General features: G+C 45.7%; 1 protein-coding gene across 11 annotated transcripts in view; it reads left to right on the top strand.

The window, feature by feature from the left end:
- LRRFIP1 (LRR binding FLII interacting protein 1) overlaps positions 1-21,214 on the top strand; it is a 90,063-nt gene that overhangs the window by 21,049 nt on the left and 47,800 nt on the right. For 8 of the 11 annotated variants that reach the window (XM_042874949.1, XM_042874943.1, XM_042874945.1 and 5 more), the window contains exon 2: positions 16,863-16,949. In XM_042874949.1, coding sequence (XP_042730883.1) covers positions 16,863-16,949 — 87 coding nt within the window. Of the gene's footprint in view, positions 1-11,437; positions 11,659-16,862; positions 16,950-21,214 lie in introns of those variants that run through there. The other 3 variants (XM_042874940.1, XM_042874948.1, XM_042874950.1) reach the window with 3 other exon arrangements.

Genomic DNA, 21,214 nt, shown 5'->3' with positions numbered 1-21,214 from the left:
AGGTTGGTGGCCCTGCCTGTGGCAGGGGGTTGGAGCTTCATGATCCTTGAGGTCCCTTCCAACCCAAACCATTCTATGGTTCTACAGCGCTAACAAAAGCTGCCAAAGGAGGGATAGATGCTAAATAGTTGGTATATTTCTCAGTTTCTTCACAGAATGCACAGCTAGGACATAAGCTGTATGATTGCTTTTTGTTTTATGAGTGCTGTGAAAGTCAAGCACTGAACTGTGGGCAGCATTAATTACTTGAGGATTCCTGTGTTCATTTAGTGAAAGATTTGATCCCCTTGTCTTCATACAGATGAGATGTGATCGTGGTTGGTCCCTGGGTGCCATCAAAACATGAACAATTAAAAGGATGTTGTATAATAAGGGAGCAGAAATAGATGCTTTTGTGTCAGGGCTGTAATGATATTCCATTATACTTAATCTGGGTCCTTGATCTCCACAGGTGTTAAACCTGAGCCTGGCAAGCAAACCAAGGGTAATTCCATATCGATCACTTACAATTAATTAACTTCCTTGTGTTTTTAGTGGGAAAATCTCTTGTCAAAGGAGGCCTCATCATGATGAATAATTACTGTTTCAGAATGGCCATGGGAGAGGCAGACTTGAAAGAGTCATCTCTGTGTGCTCTTAGTGTGTGCACTGCATCCTTTGCAGTGGACGTCCAGGTAGCTGGGCTTTCTTCCTGACAGTAAGAAGTGGCTCCTCCCAAGTAAGCCTTGGACATAATACACCTGCAGAGCAAACATCCCTGTGATAAGCTCGGCAGGATTCCATATCTGGTAGGGGAAAGTCATCCAGGGAGATGCGGCGTGGGTTGGATCCAGTGCTTGTGTGCTGCCCGATGCTTTGTGTGTGACTCTGGCTTCTGCCTGGAAGTGGGACAGCAGCGCCGCGTGCTGCCGGGCTGGCTGCCAGATGCCCTGGGAAGAAACTGCTGCATGGTAAACAGACAGGGATGCAGCCCAAAGTCATTTCCTGCAGGTCGATGCGTGTGAACGTCCCCCACCGAAACCGCTGTGCCTCTCTGCTGCTGTTTGGAAATGTCACAGAGGGGAGCATCCTTCCCTTCCTCCTCTTCTGGTGTGTCATGCCTCCTTGTGTCCAGGTAGCTGTAGTGTCTGTGGTGTAGTGTGGCATATGGCAGTGATCTGATAGATCCTCTTTAAGCCACATGAGAATCTCTGAGCGCTTTGCTAGCGGCGCGGTGGTTATGATGGCAGGTTTGTCAGAACCTGGACTGTTCATCATGCTTAGTTCTAGCACATAGCTGGATTTATAACAGCACTTCTCCTATTTGAAGAGAACTAGTTTTGCTTTTCCCAGCCTTGCTACTAGCGCTGAACTGGATTTGCACGTGCTTGGATGGCTTTTCCAGTCTTGGTGCTACAGACTTGCAGTGATTTTGCTGACTGTGGCTTTTGTCAGAGAGCTGTTAGCATGACAGGGGAGTGTGCTCTGAATGCTCAAGGTTGCTTGCAGACAACCTTCACTGTCAGAATTTGAAAAACCCTGCTGAGTTAATAATAATTCTGCAACCTTTTCTTCTGCACAAGTGGAGCAGTGATCTTTATGATATTGCTAACTGCTTGTGAAGTGACCGTTCAGTATGTGATGGTGTAAAAACGTGCAGCTCTGCCTTTTATAGGAAGCCTTAAACCTGTTGTTAGAAAGTGGACAAGCTGAACACATTGGCCAAATAGTGTGTCCAGCTTCTGTGTTCACATGTTTCAATGTGCTGTTCAAAGAACTGCATTCCTTTCCTGGCATACTTCTTTCTGCTCCTTTGCTAGGAGCTATATGAGGCACAGGCTGTATGATTTGGAACACTGCATCTCCTAAATAGACTGAGGCTTGATGACCTCAATGCTTTTTTTGTTGTTTTTTTTTAAACCTTTTTTGGCACCTTTATCTCTGAGTATAAATAGCTCACAAGCCTGTTCCTCAGCATTGGCTGGGCAAAGCCTGTTCCTCAGCATTGGCTAGGCAGAAGGGAGTGTTAAATGCTTTTGCGAGGTGAAAATAGGCTTTCTCAGTTACTTGTGATGGAGCACGTCCAAGCTGCATGATATATTTACCCACTTCCATCCCCTAACAAATGTTATGCCACAGATTCAAGCAGCATCTGCAGATTTTGCATAACTGCATTTAAAACGCTCTCCTAACAGAGGGTTTGTGCTGGGCTTACAGACAAGTGAGTCTCTCCGTAATTCAGTTATACATAGCTCCTGGAAGCAGCTCTTTCTGAAACTTACGTGTACAGTTTCTAAACAGTGTTCTGATTGCACTGTTTCCTGAAGAATCACTTAAAATGGTCACTTGCTTTGATGGTGTTTGCTGTGAGCAGCTGGACGAGTTTACCATTCATGCCCTTGAGTCTCAATTGATTTTTTTTTCTCCTAATAAATGGGCTTGGCATGTGTAGATCTTTATCAGCACACTGCTTTGTAGGAGATAGGAGGTACATGGGGTCAATAACCTCATGTTACTGCCAGGGAGGAGCAGGTGGGCAGAACCTGATGTGGATTTCAGCAGATGCAAGCCATCAGATCTAAGAAAATAAACAGAATCACTGTAAGAAGTATATTGCTTTGTGTTGTCTTTTGTTGTATCACCTTAAAGCCTACTCTAGTTCTACTAACAAGCTGCTTTGTGACCATTATTAATATTTTAATATTTTTTCAGCGACTGCAGGCAAAATCATTGTGCTCAGCTGGGTCTCTAAAACCGGGTGTTCTGTATGTCTGTGGCAGCAGCTGCATTAGAAAGCCAAGGGAGCACAAGAGGCCATCAGAGCTCACAGTGAAGCTTGTGTTGGAGTGATGACCGTGCCCGGTCCGTTTGTAAGAGCACCAAGGCCACTATCTCTGCAAGAAGGGCTGGCAGCCAGGCTGGAGCTGGGATCCAGTAACTGAGCCAGGACAGCAAATCACAGATCCTGGAATGCTGGGCTGGGAGGTAGGAGGCAAAATGCTGCACGAGGCTGTGCCTCTATAGAAGCACTTAGTGCAGTTTTCCACTTCTCCTTGGAGCTGTAATGTGCTCCCACTTAAAGCAGCATAACTGTCACCAAAGTGCTCTGCTGTCATATTTATTCCTGCTCTTTCGCTTAAAAAACAAGCTTGGCAGTCAGCTGTGGCAGCCTGCAAAAAATGTTATGAACGCTTTAAACCTCTTAATGTTCTATTTTATTCCTGCTGCAGTGAAGTTCTGAGTGCCAGAACCTCTTGAATACATGGTACTTTTTGAGTGGCTGGTATTTAACAAAATAACGTACAGGTTTTGTCGGAGGCCTTCAGAAAGCATTTGTGAAGCTGAGCGTGGAAGCACCAGACATGGACTATAAGGAGAATTAATTAGGGATTATATTTCTGTAGGAGGAGAATGTGGAAATTTAGTGCAGACTTGAAGCATCCCCATCCTCTTGCTACCTTTGGTTTGCTTCAGCTTTTTTTCCCCCCCCTTCTTTATTCTTTGCATAGGTGATTGGAAGGCATTTGGACGGGGGTGGAGGCTGAATTACCATGTAGGTACACAGAGGAATATGCCTTGTACAGTGGTCACGTATCCTCTTTGTTATCCCATGGTCATCTTAAAGTGCTCATATCTTCATCCACATCTTCCCTGACAGAATTTTCAGGCAATGGAACGCTTAGGCTGCAAATTTGGGGACCCAGCTTTGTGTGACTGAAGTACTGCCTCTTTGGTAACTCAGAACATTTGCTTTGGTTGTTACTCCCTCTTGTGGGTTTCAGGACAGACTGAACAAGCTAGAAGTTCACTCTTGACCTTTCCATATGGAGCAATTCATCACCACTACACCTCTGACCTGCTAGATGGGATGCTGACCTTCAGACTTGCTTCACTGCATACATCTGAGAATTAGAGCATTCTTTTATTTCAGGAAGATTAAATCTGGGTGGTGCCTTAAAAAACACAAAAGCTTTTTTTCCTGCTTGTGTTCAGAAACTTGCAGTTCTGTGCCGTTAGTGTGTAGCACAACTTGTTTTCTCATGAAAGTAGATGAGAGTCTGTGTCGTGGCGTTCGTTTCTCTCTGGCAGACTTGGCAAGCACCTGATACAGTGACTGTATTACGATCTCTCATATCTCCTCTCCTGCAGTCAGCACTTCTGAGTTGCAGTCTGCAGGCTGTTGCTCTTGTCTGCGGAGAGCTGCTGTGCTATGCAAGTTGCTCCTGACAACTAAATTCCAAAAAAGAGCTGTGTTTGCTTCCAGCCTGCTCTCCTGTGTACCCAATAAGTACAAATGACTTAGCTGTGCAAAAGATTAAGCTCTTGCTGGAGATTCTCGTTCGTTCTGCTGGCATAATGTTTGTACAGTGTGTTGTGTGAAGATTTCTTTTGAAAACCTCTTGCATTTGTTTTCCTCCAGAGGGACATATCATCTCTTTTCTCTGGGCAAGAAACTGAAGCACAGTGAAATTCTGTATTAATTGATGACAAAGAGCGGTGCAACCTACTGATTAGTTTTTGGCCTGAAGATTCAAGAGCTTCCCACTGATACAAACAGTTCTGAAATGCAAAGGTCTCACACTAAGGGTGTTTCTCAAGCAGTTCTCATGACTTAACTCCAATCTTGGGCCATTTAAAGATAATGTTACAATATGTCTTGGCTTTGGAAGCTGTTCGGTCTCTTGTGTGGCCATGCAGTGCACTGAGTAAAAACCTCTTTGGAAAGCACGTTTTGTGCATCAGCTCTGACCTCTGGTCTGGCTACCTGACTCTTCATTGCACTGGAAAGTCAGAAGTGTAATGCCTTTACTGGAGAGCTGTGCTTACCATTAGTCTCATTCTGCTTTCCAGTTGACCAGAATGATGATGTTTTTTACAAATGAAAAGGTCTGCAACCAACTCAGCCTGATTGAGCCATTGCATTTAAGTGAGGAAGGAAAAGCAAACAAAATCTGTATCTGGTGGTTCTTTATGACCTCTTGTTCGATGCTATTACAAAAAATAATTCATTTAGACTTTTAGGAAAAGCTTGCTGGACTGAAAAAACTTCTGTTTGTGTTGAAGCTCTTTCTTTGCTGCAGGAGTAATGCTCTGTAAGTGGCTGGAGCAGCGGCTGCCCTTGTTTCGCTCATTTCAGAAACTGAAATAAAACAGACACCTTGTAAACAGGAAAGAGGAGCAGTGAGTTCCTTTCATTCCAGGGCTAATCCCTAAAAATTAGTGGAAGAATGTTTGTGTATAGAAACAGGACTGTGGCTGTTAAATCTTGGGTGTTATAGGCTTTGGCTCTTGTCCCCCATACTTCTATTAAGCCTTTTTTTCCTCACTGTCCTGACCTTTTATTTTCACAAGCATCTTGATTCCTATCCTTAGAATCATAGAATCCTAGAATGGTCTGGGTTGCAAAGGAGCACAATGCTCATCTGGTTCCAACCCCCTGCTGTGTGCAGGTCACCAACCAGCAGACCAGGCTGCCAGAGCCACATCCAGCCTGGCCTTGAATGCCTGCAGGGATGGGGCATCCACAGCCTCCTTGGGCAACCTGTTCCTTCTTGTGCTCTTGTTTGATATTCATCATCTGTTTTGTCTATATAATGTTTTCTATGTATCCCACCATGTATTTTGCTTAGTCTGCAGTATTTTCAGCCTATCCTTCAAAGCAGCATTAGTACCTTTTAATTATTTTTTTCCTCGATTAATAACTTACAAGCGCTGCTTTAAGCTGAGATTTGCATCGATACGTGAACGTGCTAAAATTGCAGGGTTGTGTTCTGGACTTATTCACGTGAAATTTGGGATGCTGTGGGTACCACGTTTTGTTCTCCTCTGACTGTATTGCTTGTAGCAATCTCTGAATATCAGTTCTTATTTATATTTCAAACGTTTTTACCGGTCAGGGACAAAAGCTCTGTTTATGCCCATGTTCAAAAAGATGCTGGCATTCGCCCAGCCCTGGAGCCCTCCCTGACCTGTGTTTATTCTATAAAGAAGCCACTGAAATAGTGCTGTTTACTGCAGGCTCCAAATTTGGTTATTATGCTTGCTTCTTCCATGGGCAGCATGGTCAAGACAAATGTGTTTGCTCTTTGCTGATGTGCACCAACGGCTGAATTCAATTTGCATGCATGCTTTCTTACTGAAGCTCTGCTGAGCCCTGGGTGCTTGCAGACCAGCCCTACTGGGAAACATGCTGTTTGCAGCTTGGCTTTTGCAAGAAAGAAGTGGCAGAGCAGTACCAAGGGTCTGAAATACAGTTCCACTCGTTTTCTATGTGTATATTGTACTAAGATGTCAAGTTGGGGAGAGTGCAGAGCCATTATGGCAAGTGGAAAGGACCACTGAACGCAGCTTCCTGCAAGTGAGTGTTCCAGGAGACAGCACTGGGGACCTTATTATATTCTTCTTGTGAAACTGCAGCATTTGCTCTTACTGTCAGTTGGTTTTCTTGAATTTTTCCTACTGGATGTCATTTTAGACCCAACAATTGTGATTTGCTTATCTGACTGAATGATCCAGCTGTTTCCAAGGTCAGTGTTGACTCTCTTGAAACTACTTTACATGAATAATAGTCTTGAGCTCAAGTACGTGAATAGTCTTGTATAGGCTGTATGAAGCTCATGGCTTTATTCCTTGAGAAAACAGCTATAGAGTGGCATCCAAATGCTTCCCTGATGGGAGCAGTCACTCACTGACCAGAGCTGATCAGGAATGGTAACTGAAGATGTGACTGAAATGCTGATACCGTGTTGGTCCTCTGCCAGGTAGGTACAGCACCTACAGAAAAGTGGTACAGAAAAGGGTTGGAAGCTGCAACACGCTCCTGCAGAGCTGCCCACGGCCTCTGTGCAGGGATTGTTCTTGCCTCCCTGCTGTGCTGTATCCGAGTACAAAAATGGGATGAGGCATTTATTGCCAAACAGCCATGAAAGTGGTATGCCCTCTATATACAAACCAACCAGTTTAGGATCGCTTTCCGATTGTCACCAATCATCTTCCCATTCTTCAGGCTCTTTTGCTACAATACTTACACGGAAGTGTTGTTCTTTTTTCCTTTTTATTTTTAATGGGAAGGCCTGCAGAACTCATCAGTTGTCACGCTCATTTTCTTCTGAAGCCACTTTGAACTCTGCAGCGTTTTCACGTGGAGGGGGTTTGTTTAGATTGAAGGAGGTGCTTCCAGCACTTTCCCTCCTCCCACTAGTCCAGAGTGCCTTAAAGCAGAGCCCTGCTTATAGCAAGAACCAGCTGCAGTGAGCCAGCGGCCTGGGACACACAGCAGGCCCAGCATTGTGCCAGAGACCACTCCAGCTGCCTGCCCCTGTGGAACTGCTCTGCAAGCTCGTTTTTGTTAGCGTGCATGAACTACACTAACAGGTAGGAGAGAAAAGAGACTATCAGCTTTCTGAGTAATGCATGAGTTTCACACTATCACTACTTGTTTTCTTTTTAAAAAAGCAAAAGGTTTGCAAAGGGAATAAATGCCTCTCAAGCGCAGCTAGGGTCTGTGGCAGTTGTTGCATGGCACCCCTCTTTTACAGGTGTGGTGAGATCGATTCCTTGTGGTAAGATGTGCTTTGGCAGTCCATGCAATCTTGTGATGGAGTCCAGTTAGTGTTTAGACTGTATTTTTAGCAGCAGCCCTTTGTGACTGCATGGCAATACAATTTATGAAGTAAGACACAACTCCTTAATTGTCTCTTATGTTGTAGAGCTGTACACAGTGTTCAGTGCAGCACTCTGCAAAGTAAACATTTCCTTCATTTATGGGGAAAGGATTCTTGTCAACAAGACTTCCCAGCTTCTGGTCACATGCTTGAGTTATCTCTGAGATGGGTTTTCTGGCAAACGCATAAGCAAATGTTTCTCAAGTTGATGCTGTTCGTATGTAAATTCCTCATTAGCTGTGGGTTTCTTGCCCTCCTTCTCTTCTTGGTCTTTGGCTTAAAATGTTAAGCATGAAGAGCAAGAATGCTGACCCGTTAAACAGAGATAACTCGTGCTTGCACCATCAACATGTCAAAGGGGAATGTCTGCCTGAACCTTCTCCTGGCACTTGGAAGTTAACAGAGAAAAACAGAGTTCTGGAATTCTGAGGAACAAAATAAGAACTCACTCTGGGGATACTCCTGCAAGAAGAGCTTGCCATGAGAAAACATAATTTAACCTCCTAGCAAACCTTTGGTCTTGCAGGATAACATGGTATGAATTAGTAATTCAGGAAAAGATGCTTAGGTTGCAGCTGGGCATCACAAGAGGTCGGTTTGCCTCTGTAGTTATCCTTAAGTGTTGGAAAATTGGACGCTTCCCCAAGTCGGTTGTTCTGCGAAGGTGTTTGACAACGTGAGTCTTCCATGTTTGCAAAGGTACTTAAGGTAAAGGAATGATCATTGTATATCCAAATTGGCATGCTGTTTTATTTCTTTGTAGTGAATTTGAAGGTCGTAGGGTGAAACCATGATCATATTTAGTTGTAAGCAGTTTCCTTCCTCCTCCTCGCCGTGTCGCCATCTAGCCTCAATCAAAAGTCATCTGTTGATACTGGCAGTACATTTTGGTGATGAAAACTGGACATTGTTTTCCTAAGAAGCATTTAGTTGTGTACACTTGAGTTCATTGCCTTGGTGACGGTTTACAAGGAGGTTTTGTTAAGTCTGCCAGCAGAGCTGTGAGGGTGCCAGGATGCCCACAGCAGGCAGTCACGACAAAGTGAGATGCATACGTAGTTTCTTCTGTCTTCATGACTTCAGTGGGGTGTTACTCCGTAGGTTTTTATAGACATTCTTGAAATTAGAACAAGATTATGAGCTGAAGGAGGAAAAAAACCACCCTTGAGTAGCTGCATTTTTCTTCTGTTATGATGTGCTTGCCAGCTTTTTCATCCATAACTTGCGGTTTGCATTTTCCCTTCTCGCTGTCAGGAATGCCAGTAATAAATACAATGCTAGCATTCTAAAATACTTGAAGATAAAGGGAATAAACATTCAATCTTTTTTTTTTTTTTTTTTTTTTAAGATAGAAATGCAGTCAGTTAAGTTGCAGATGGAGGTGATGGACAGCATTGCACCGTGGCTGTTAAGAGCTAATATTGGGGTGGTCCAAACTGGAGCCATCGGGCTGCATGTTGCAGGTTTTCTCAGTGCTTCTATTTGTCTGCCAAGGGTTTGGCCTTTTCATTCCAACTTGAAGCTCTGCTTCTGTGTACCTCTAGTAGCTAACTGGTGCAACATGCCCTGAAGACATCAGTTGGGTGTGACCTGTGTTGGAGGGCTCCCCTGGGTTTCACAGCACTTGTTCTCTGTCAGCTTAGTGGTGCCGAATGGCTTTGGCGAGCGATCAAGTAAGATGCAGCATTGGCTGTGTAGCTTGTGTCTCAGCTGATGTAGTTACAGCATCATGTGTGCTTGCTTCTCATTTCAGTGCCTGGAGAACCCCAGAGAGCACCAGAGGAAGGAGAGGTGAGGAGGAGAGCATGTTTGTAGCGGTTCCCCTTCCTGGGAAATCCAGCAGCACCAGCTTGCAAACCTAGGCAGAACGTGCCTTGCTCCGTGTAGAATCGAGTCAGACACGTCCAAGTGCACATCTTGAATGCTGTCAGCTGTGTATTACAGAGGGGAAAAAAAAAAAGGAAATTCACGAGTATTAAAAAGACCTCCTAATCCTGGAAGTCTGCGGCACGCTGTGTGTTTTGACTTACCCTGAGGTATGAAGTGCTTTCTCAAGTAAGCCAAGTGACAGCAAACATCTTGGGTTCTATTATTGGTTTTGGAAGCAATTGAAAAAAGGTGTGTGTGCGGGGGGAGATTCTCAGTAATGTAAGACCTTATATAGGAAATATTCACGTTTTCAGTGTACCTTAGTGATACACAGGACAAAAACCTGTACAGCTTTGCCAGTAAATTAGAGGGGAGGTGAAATCCTATTGATCATGAAGGCCGTAGCAAATCACCTATTTTCAGCATACTTCTTCATGCTGAGTTACCATGCTTTCCTGTGTAAGGAAAGATGTTTTTCCTGAAGAATCAACTTCAGAGACTGGCTCACGTCCCACCTCAGGGCGAGCTGCCATTACCCAGGAGTGCACTTCCCAGCTAGTTTTGGTTTTGGGGGTTTCTGCAGTGCTTTGCAGCACCAAGCTGAGCACTGCGGGATAACCACTGGGTGATGCCAGACTGCAGCCATAGAGCAAGGCAATCTGCTGGGCCTTATAAGTTGTGTGAGGACCTGGAATGTTTGTTGTTCTTTCAATCCCGTGAAATTTCTGTCAGCAAGAGCAGAGAATGCCAGAGTGTGAGGGGAACGTAGCAGACTGGAGCTCCCTCCCAAGTGCCTGTGATGGAAGAGCAGTGTGTCTGTCTCACCTGTCCAGGAGCAACGGCACTTGTTTGAGTCCTGCAACAGTTGGCAAAAGCAGCCAATTGGTTGCCTTCTGAATGCAGAGCAGTGCCAGCGCTTCCAAATTAGCGAAGACATTGTCAGCAGCATGGAAAATACGGGAACAGGCTGCTCTGCCAGCATGAAAGCTGGGCTCTTTGTGCCGGGCGGGCAGCTCATGGAAAAATTGAGCTCAGGTGCTGGGCGGAGACTGCATGAGATCCCAACCTTTGTCAGTGACCAGGAAAGTAAGAGCAGGGTTTGGTTGCTGGTGACCAGGAAAAAGAGAGCAAGGTTTGGTTGCTAAGGGAGGGCCCTGTTTTGCTTGTCAGCAGCCCCACAGCGTGTGCCAGGAAGAGATGACTTAGCGCCTGCTATTGTTACTGCTGCAAAACCTCTTTGGGTAAAAGGAGCTGCCCAGGCTTTTCTTCATACCTTGGTGGTTTCCTCCCTGCCCTCACCTCTGCTTCTCAGGCAAAATCAGGAGGGCTGGATGTGGCTCAAGGCGGCCTGGTCTGCAGGGGGGCTTGAAACTCGATGATGATCATTGTGGTCCTTTTCAACCCAGGCCGTTCTATGATTCTGTGCGGCTTACACCAGTGTCCTGAGCTCAGCTCTACCCAAGCCAACGCAGCGTATTGATAAAATTGCAACAAATTAGCTACAGTAGAGTAGTTTATTTCTGAGATGCGAAGGCTGGTGGTGTGGATGTCTGTATGTAAGCAGCCGTTCGAGAGCTTCTGCTTGTTACATTCATTGTGCTCGGAGGTGCAGCTCGGCTGTGCAGCCCAGAGGGTGGCCACAGGCTAAGCGGATGGTTGTGCTTGTTGCTGCTGTTTATCTCCCTCCAGCATATCGAGGAAGCTGTAAGCTCCCTAACCGTTCTCCCAATTGCTTTCTCTACATAAACTGCTTAAGGGAAGTACGCTATGTACATAAGCCTCTTCACCAAAACAAAACAAAAAAAACCGAAACCAGCGTGAGTAGCAATCAATAGAAGCAGCAGCCAGCGTGCTGATAACCGCCGAGGAAGCACAAAGCTCGTGTAGCTGTGACATCGCTGCCTGCGGGCGCTGCTGACTCACAGCGAGCACCGCCAGCCCCCGGGCACGGAGCAGCGCTCGGACTTCGGCTCCGGGAAGTGCCGGCAGCGCGTTGTTCCCCGCGGGACGCAGCGCTGCTTTACCAGCAAGAGCTGCCGCTCTGCTCCGCCGAGCCGCGTGGGGCTTTTCGCTTCTTTCATGCGAAGACCCAACTGCAGCCATGCCGATGGAAGCGGACTGCCTGAGCCCAGAGGCTCAGAAACTGGTACGGCGGTGGGGGGGGGGGGGGGGGGGGCTGCGGCTCTTACGATCCAAATCGCAGCCGGGCAGCACCTGTGCTCGTTTAAGCCTTCGTGGGCTGCTCAGCCTTTAATTGGCTTTCACAGTGCTTAATAAGCTGTGTCCCCCCTTGGGTGTGCTTGCCCTGAACGTGCCTGCCCCAGTTTAAACCACAGTGGGTTTGGTTTTATTACCTCTTGCAGGACAATATCTTTGCGGTCTGTGTTACAGCCCATGTCACACAGCTGTGTGAAGCTTACCGTGTGCAGTGAAGCTCTTGGCCACGTAGCGAGCTGCTGAGCAATGCTGTGTTCTTTAAGTTGCTTCCTACAGGTTTCTGTTGCATGTGCCTTTGACTGAATTCAAACGTAATAATCATAGATGCTTGGAGAAAGTTCTGCTTGCTTGTTTTTCTTGTGCGTGTGTTTGTAAGATTTGGAACAGTCTGTGAGAATTGTCTCATTTTGGACGTGCTGTGTAATTTACAGCACCTCCACAGCAGTGGGTGCTAGTGGGGTGCCTATTGTTGGCACTGGCTGGCACCCACAAGTAGCTAATTTTTCCCAGTGCTTTGAGTTTTTTGAGCCCTTTTAAAAATGAAGTTTATAAATGAAAGTTATTTGCTTTTCAGATTGACGTGAGAGCAGATACGCCAACTTAATTTCTTCTGTGCTTTGTAAGTGAAGTTTAAAAGCAGCCCTGTGTCTCCATGGAACCATAATAGAGGAGTCACAGGGCTGCTGATGCGGGTTGCTGATTTTATGTTGTTCTCCTGGTTCCTCCCTCATCATCATCCTGTGGAGCAGAGGGAAGCTGTCAGACATGTCCATAATGGACCCCCCGAGTCTGAAGGATGGCTGTGGCCTGTGGTTATTAGAAAGGAATCCTTACCTTTATATTTAGAAGTCATTTGCATGTAAGGTGAAGAGCTGGGCAGGACGGGGGCTGACCAATCCCTGTGTGAGTCATGGGCTGATCGTCACATGAGTACAGTAGTGGTGCAAGGTGTACTTAGGCTCCTGGCTCAGATGCAGAGAACATCAGGTAGACATGCTGCCCTGACTTCCGAGCATCATCACCTGCAGGCACCCTTGTTTCAATGCAGAGGAACATGTGGTTATTCATGGTGAGCTCCAGGAGCTCGAGTGAAGGCAAGCTGAAGGAAGCACCGCTATCACTTACTAGAGGTTGAGCTGATAGACATATCTGCTGCCTTGTGAGAATCTTGCAAATCAGGTGCTGCTTGTGCAAATAACCCTTACATTCTTTAGGAGTACAGCAAACCTAGCCAGGTTTCATTTGACTAATGAAGCATGTGACTTATGTAGATGGAGTGAGCAGTTGTGTAACACTCGAAGAAAAAGCTTTTCTGTGCAAGGTACTGAGCTGGAATGGCAGCACCAATGAGAAACTGTGCTCACAGCAAACAAATAGCTGGCTCTGCCTTAAGCATAAAGCAAGAAGCTCATGTTAGCCTGAGAATAGTTGTTATAGGAATATGTAATAGCTACTGTGTAGTTTGCAGGTGTATTTTTTCTGGTAATGAGATCAGAGTTTTCTGAGCTTGATTTTATGCTTACAAACAACACTTGACTGTTAGTTTTTGAAGCAGATCGCTTTGACTACATTGGATTTAAGGAGGGCTTTGTATAGATTGCAAACTATTACATGTGTAGCTGTGTGGTAAGTCAGCACAGTCATTTTCCAGTGCTCAGAAAAGCAGCATAATTTCCTGCCTTTGTTGGCTGTTTCTTGGGGCTTCCAGTTTAACAATGACCCCTGGAACGTTTCAGAAAGGAAAAGCTCCAAGTCTGCACACCTTCAGGATGTGTGTCATTAGCATCTATCTAACCAAGTCACCCAAAGAATTCCCTCGTCAAGACAGTAATGAGCAGACATCTTCTCCAGGCTGGGAAGCCCTCCTTTTGGTCCTTGTTGCCTTTCAAGCATCAGTGCTGGATGCAGAGCGCTGGTTCCCATCAGTGGCTGAAAAGGGTCAGGATGGCTTCAGCCATCACAGATTCCTAGTTCTCCCCACAGCCCCGTGCTGCAGGCTGATTGCTGTTGGAAATGCTGCTCGCCCTGCCCAGCTCATACCCACTACCTGCCTTTTCTCATCGGTAGGAAGCCAGGTTACTTAACGTTAGCCTGCTCAGAGCTGAACGTACTGAACTCCTTAATGCACAATAAAGATCTGCACAGCACTGGATTTTTCTTTGGAAACCGAACAGGGCTGTGGAGTGCAGAGCAAGTGGACCAACAAAAGCAGCCGGCGTTTCGCAGTGCAGTGGGGTGTTTGCTTTGGGGCTCTGTGTCTATAAATCACCCTGGGCAATTGCAATAAAATGACAAAAATGCAGGATGTGTAGCTGGAGTGTTTGAGCAACTCCCTTGAATTCAGGCGATCATTCTTCAGCTGGTATAGGTTTTCATGTTCTTCTGAGCACTGTGCTGTCTCTCTTCTTGTTTTTCCCACAGGCTTTTACACAAGCCCCTTAGGGTTTCTTTTGGATGACATGCACAATGCAGCTGAAGCTGCCAGCACTCCTTGTCAGATGCACAGTAGTTCATAAAGGGAAGTTACAAAGGCTTTCTAATGAGTGCAATTAGGCTTTGTGTGTTTGCCAGTGATGTGCCACTTCTGATTGAGGTATTGCTCATGGAGTCAGTAGTGAATTTTAGGTGGGTTTAAGACTTGCTTCTTTCTATCTTAGTGATTTTCCATCTCGGATCCATTTAATAGCTATTTATTTTGGCAGCCTTGAGACTTCCATTTCAGCTCTTGCAGTCTGAGTTGCAGAAGCCTGCATACATCAGAGCGTGCAGCGTGCTGAGTACTGAGTCCCTTGCAGGCTATGGGCACCTGCCTGTGCCTTGGAGATGACTTGGGTCTGGTGCTGGACAGGTGCTTGGGCTGAAAGGCCAGAGCCATTCAGACAGAGCCTGCCTTGGTATAGACAGCATGGAGAAATGTCAGAGCTGCCCCTTGCAGAAATCAGAGTATTCATAGCAGGGCACAATTAATGCAAGAACAGAACCTAAGTGTGTGGTTTGATAAACATAAACAAGTCGAGTCACACGCCTGCTTTTGAGGAAGAGGTCCATAAGAAATGTGGCACTGCTATATGTTTCTCTGAAGTCTGTAGCTGTCAGTTTGGCTCATGTTAGGATCTTTTGCATGTCTGTGGCATGTGGTGTTGGGATGCCTGCCACTGTCAGCAGGTGTGCTATGGTTTTGCACAGGACAATATGTGATGGCTCCTGTTGGTCTTCATGCTTACTGCAGGCTTTGTTCCATGCTCGGCTTGCTTCTCCACTTTGAGTCGGAATTCAGTAGAACTGTTCTCATTGAGTGTGAGGTGTGGATTAGTACCTACCCAGTTTATTTACACTGATCTCATGCATATTATCTGTTTTATCACCTGGCTACTTAGAGAATATCAGAAATGTTCATTCTGCTTCCATCATTTCATCAATTAAAGTGCCCAAGTGGGATCCCACAGGACAACTGGACAAAGTGTAGAGCAGCGTGGTCTGAGTCGGATGCTGACCGTGTTCAGAAGAGGAGGTTGGAGCCTGAATGGCTCTGTGCTGCTTTGATGTGATAGCAGGGAGTTGTGATATTGTCCTAGGGAGTATTCTGGATGGACTAAGTTTCTGTTGACTTCTTGCAAATGTATCAGTAGGGTATGTGCTAATGGCAGGGTTTGATAAGCTTAAAAAGAGAAGTTCAAAAGCTATTTAAAAGGATTCAGAATATTTTGTTCTCTTGCTTGTCATGACGGATACTAACTGCTGAAGAACCATGTGGCCCTGGAAAGACAAAGTTCATAAAAAACATATGCTAGTTCCAGGATATAAGCCAAGCCAAAGATACTGAAAGAAAATGTATTTTTACTCTTGCATGTCTTTAGGGTCCGAAAATTGGCTTGGTATGAGCAGGCAAGGACTTCAAAGCTAAAATACAATAAATTAGAGACTACCCATGGATTGGCACTTGAAACCAAAATGTATCATATGTATGTATATGTAATGTCATCTAATGGGATCTTCCACAATGTAAGAATTCATTTATTGCAGTCAGCATCCAGGGAACAGGCAAGCCTTGTTCCCAGGGATGACCTAGAATAACTTACAAAGCATACTTTTCCCCTTGCATCTTAAAAGTTTCTTCATTTTCCAAGTTGCTTCATTTCATTGTACGCTGGAGAGAGAATATATGCTTCTACAGTACAGCTAGCAAGCGTGTGAATCCCTTTGCCCTTGTAGTATCACACAATCACAGAACTGAATGGGCTGGAAGGGACTTCCAGAGATCATCTGGAATCCTCTGATCAGCGATCAGAGGAGCTGAGTGTGCTCCCAGGTTGGTGAGAGCACACGGTCCCTCCAGCTCTCCTGTCCTGTGCTTGCTTTCCCACTGCACAGAGCCCGAGCTGACTTTGCACATGAGGCTTCCTGTTTTTGCCTGGTATTAAAAAGCAGATAATTAAAACAGTTACTTTGCAGCATGTTCTGGCACTTCCAAACCCGATGAAATGAGGAAGCTTAATAGATCTCATGGGAGGCCCGTGCTTGGCAGGCATCCACTCCGGAGAGGTTTGGATTTTAAATGCCACTGTCTGGATGCTCTAGTTGAGCTGGTGCGTTTTCTCAGGTTCCCTGTTTCCTTGCCTGGATGGTTCCAGCCTTGGCTGAGTGCAGTTGTTGTGCTGAGCTGCTGTGCCTGCGTGTGCACAGTGTCAGCTCTTAGGGAAAATGGCACGTAATGTGTTTGCTGTTTGTCTAATTAATTCATCAATAAAAAAATAATGTGCACCGCAGGGAAGGGAAAAAAAAAACACAAACAAAAAAAACAAGCCAGACCTGCCTTTCTGAAATAAGTAAATAAACCTGACTGTTTCCTCCATTGCAGCACTTCCTCTCTATCTGCACAAATAGTAATTACAGAGACAGGGCGCATCTCAAGGCAGCTGCTCACTGGGGTTGGTGCCTACGCTCGGCTGTATTACCTGCTGGTGAAGCATAACGAGTTATGGAAGGCAGGGCCATTGCTAGCAGTAGGGAATTAACTCCTACAGGTGTGTTTACAGCCTTACGGAGCTTAGCCTCCGTATTTGGCACCCTGAGCGCGCGTGCCTCACGTTGAGCTGTGTGCCTTTGGTCTCACTGCTGTGTTCCCATCCGCAGGCTGAAGCAAGGCTGGCAGCAAAGCGAGCAGCGCGGGCAGAGGCACGGGAGATCCGAATGAAGGAACTCGAGCGGCAGCAGAAAGAGGTACGTCTATGGGGCAGGGGGGACAGGTGGCCCGTCTGCTTTCTTATAGGTGATCCCAGGTCCTGGAGCAAAATATATTTGGCTGAATCCTTTGTCTGTGCGGAGCTAGCGCTGCTGCTGTGTTTGTGGATCACGGGAAAGAAAATGACTGAAATTTGGGATTGTGACAACGGCTTTGTTTCAGTGAAGCTGGTTTAATTATTCACAGAGGACGCTGGTGGTTATTGTAATCATTAATATTAAACTTGGAGATCCGTGGCCTGGTTGTATGTGTGGAATCCTGGAAATGGATTCCGGGCACTTCATTAGAAATAGCAAGGAAGACTCCTGGCCCTCCTGTAGCTCTCTGCTTGCAAGCTGAGGTGAGCATTGTGATTGCCCAAAATGGTCTGCTGTGAGCAGGAGGAAAGCTTGGTAACCAAAGCAGGGGGACTGTATTTGGTAAAACACAACCCTCTGCAGAGTCTTGGGAAGAGCTCGTTGTTTTTATGCAGTCAGCATGTGCAGAATCATGGGCCTCTGATGTAGGAATCATCACCAGTGACTGTGAAGCACAAGCAGTTTGTTCTGCTTCTGTTGTGCTTGGCGCACCAGAGCTGTACTCAGTGTTGTTAACTCTACTTCGGGAAACAGTAGTGGTTTATTTTGGAGTTGTGCAAGTTAAAGGAATCAGGATGAGGCTACAGGCAGAGATTGGCACAGGCAGACCAATGATGAGAACCAGCGGGGTTTAAAAATGTCATTAAACACACCAAGGAATGCAAGAACAGAAGAGATGTAGCAAGGTCAATGACAATCAATGTTATTACTCGAATGAAGTAAGTTTTGATGGCAAGGGAAGAAATAAGGAGTCTAGAGGTGTATGTGAGAAGATTAAATGTAGGTGCGTGCTTTGGGGTGCAGGGAAGGATTTGGTTTAGCTTTAAAGTGGCAAATCAGGCTGCAGTAGCAGACCAGCATTGGTGCAGACTGCAGGAACCACCCTGGAGCAGAAGCAGGTGGGCAGTTTGCCCATACTGAGCACTGTGCTGAAGTGCCTCATCTAGCTGAGGCATGTTTGGATGTTTCTTAACACCCCTCAGCTGCAGTGAAGTTCAGATATACCTGCAGACACACCAGAAGTCAGACCTGCAGAGAAGCATTGCTGTAAGCGTGGTGCTTGTGGAAGAGAGGAGCCTGTTAGTACTCCAGCTGCTGCTTTTTGAAGGATGTTTCTTGTAACCTGGATCACATTCAGAAGGCCCAGACTGTGGATAAGCGCTGGTGCCATCAAGCATCGTGGCGTGCCTGTAGCCCAAGTGCAGGGATTGGCTCAGCAGCCTTTGGAAGCTCTGTGGCAAACAAGCACAAAGTGTTTTGTTTGGGCAGCAAACTAAATATGGGTGTTGTGGCAGCTGACAGTGGTGTTACCATCTAATTAGCAGATAATACTAATGGGACTTGATGACCCCTTGCAGATTAAAAGCTGATGCTGCAAAGAACATCCTTGTAAATTGAGATGTTGGTATGAAAGCTAAAGCTTGAAAAGATTCTGTGTGTGCTCCTGCGGATAACTGATCTGAAACTTGGTAGAAGTTGCCTTCTGTGCATGGAATTTGAATGGTACAGCATGTCATTCTGCAGTATGAAATTCAGTGCAGCTCACTCAGATATTCCCTACAATCTGTTTTGTAATTCACTGGCATAGATCTCAAAACATGACTACACAACTGTTTAATGTTTCGCAAGCTTTGGATATCCCCTGAATTTTTCACATAGCTTCATCTCAACTCCCAGATAGAAGGTAGAGCTAACGAGGATGTCTGCACGAAGCTGTTTGTTGCCACAGATATATCACAAATATGAAGGAAGAGAGCACAGATAGAGAAGATTCCAAGTAGGAAGCAGCACAAGAGATTTGGCACTTTCCCCTTCTTCCTGGGAGAGAACAGACTGTGATACTGGTGTCTGTACAGCTTGTTGTCTGCCATCTTCCCTGTCCTTCTCAAACTTTTCGGGGCAATAAATAGCACATTCACACATGTCAGAGGAGAACAACTTAGAGCACTTGCTCTACTACTTCAGGAGGTTTTTAGAGCCAGTTATGGGAGTTAAAAAGCAGTAAGTTTATTGCATATGTGTGCATTTTGTGCTTAAAGCAGCACACTTGCTCTGACAGGCTTCTTGTGGGGCACGGATCTCCCAGGAATATAAGTATATATTGTTAGTCTAGGTTACAAGTTACCAGATGTTACTGTTACAAGCTATAAACAAAGTATAGCTCCCACTGGCACTGCAATTGTAATGTTTGGATATGGACTGGAAACTGGCTTCCCTTGTGCCCACCATCTAATATTAATGATGTTTCTTAGTCTGTCTTTCATTTCCCTAGCCTTAAAATAATGGGATAACTTCTGCATCATGAGTGTAAGTATATTATTTAAGTAATGTTTGCATTTCTGGCAAGAACAACACGCCAGGTATCTGTTGTTCTTGTTCCCATAAATGTTTCTATATGTAGGAGCAACCATTTTATTAGATGCTATTAAAAGGCTACGTTCTGTAGTCACCTTATATGTGAAGAATGTACCAAAGATTAGTCACAACTGCATAATAAAGCTCATCAGTAAATGGTGGGGATACGTGACACCATGCCCAGCTTCTCGTATGGCAGGATTTAATGCAGCACACAGCACTGGCAGCAGAAGCTCCAGCACAGTTGGTTATTCTGGAGATTCACACTGTATTTATCAGGCAGCTTGGTTTGCATAGTGGTAAGCGTGCTTGCTTGCAGGTATGGGTTGAGCCCCAGCATCTATGCAGAAGGGTAGATTTAGTAAATTCGGGTTGAAATATGAGGGCACAGAGGGGCTTTTGAGAGAAAACTCCCTGCATTGCACCGTGAGATGTGGTAAAGCTCCAGGGGAAGGCTGCTGCAGGTCGCTGTGGTGGGGCAGGAATCCAGGTGTGTTTGCAGAGGTGGTTTTGTTTGATCACCCGATACCATCTTGGAGCAGGCTGCAGGAAGGACAGGCGTGCCAGGGTGCTTTCAGAAGAGGGAGCTGAGGAGAGCAAGCCTCCAAGTTTCATGGAGATGTGAGCTGGGTAAATGAGGAGCCTGCTCTGAAAGAACGCGAGCACCAGAGCCGTGATCTGATAGGTACTGATCTGTGAAGATAGAGCTGGTGGGCAGTCTCACATCACATGCATTTGGCAGAGAAAGGGTTCCTCACCATGAGGCTCTAGGAGAGGCACGGATCTGCTAAACACAACTGCGGGAACTTGTTGTTCTGTGCTACTTGTTCTCCACCAAAGATGTAAATGATTAATAGGGAGGTTCCTGTAGGTTTTCCTGGCATCCTTCAGCACGCAGTCTGTGCAGGAGAGGCAAATGCCAATGCACTTTCTCAGCTGTGTGGGTGGTTGCAATAGGTGGCACTTAGTGCCCTGCCTGCTTCCAGGCTGCATGTCCCACCCTGCTGGGCCCTGTGTTTTCCCCTGCCACGCTGCCGTGGCCTTTAAACATTTGGTTTACAGTTGCTGAGTCAAAGGTCAGTGGATCTGGATCCTGCTGTAGAGTTATGTTTGGTACCGAGTCAAATACTTGTGTGCATTCTGACATTTATTTTTAATTCACACAGCAGAACAAGGCAGGAGTTGGCTCAGTAGCTCCGAGTAACAAACTGTAAATTCTAGTGGGGTTACCAGGTTAAAGACAGGATTTTTTTGTGTGTATTTTTCCCTTGCAGTGATACATACTGAAGTTTTCTTCTTTTTTTTTTTTTTTAAAGAAACATTTAACTGTTGAGTATCAGGACACTTTAAAGCCTCAGCATTAATGGCTAATTGGGAAGAATGTTTTATGTAGGAGTACGTTCTGTGTTCTGCTGGCAAGACTCAGATGTCTCTTTGAGGACTGACAGTGGGAGACCACTGTTTAAGCTGATATTGAAGCCTGAAAGGAAGAGAGAGGGATCTCCTCCCACTCTGTAACCTGCAGGATAAGGTTCCTGCATGGCAGTTCATGCAGCAGATGAGCCTCTGCTTTTAGTTCAGGGCAAGTGCTCTGTATGTGCCTCCTTGCTTCATTTTCAGCTTAGCACAACACTTGCCTTTGCAGTTTTGTACATTATTTCTTTGCCAACAGACCTATTTGCACATAGTTCTCTCTTTGCATTCATGCTTTGGTGAAGTAAAATATGTTACTGGTACTTCGTTGTGGCTTTTTATTCCCCCCCCCCCCCCCATTATCCAGTGTCATTTGCAGCCTGTGAATGTAAACGTGC

Source organism: Lagopus leucura, unplaced genomic scaffold, assembly GCF_019238085.1.
Source record: "Lagopus leucura isolate 7727_CA_CO unplaced genomic scaffold, USGS_WTPT01 Super-Scaffold_100012, whole genome shotgun sequence".
In the NCBI taxonomy this organism is placed as follows: domain Eukaryota; kingdom Metazoa; phylum Chordata; class Aves; order Galliformes; family Phasianidae; genus Lagopus; species Lagopus leucura.
The sequence above is the reverse complement of the archived record's forward strand: the minus strand, read 5'-3'. Positions and strand labels throughout refer to the sequence as shown.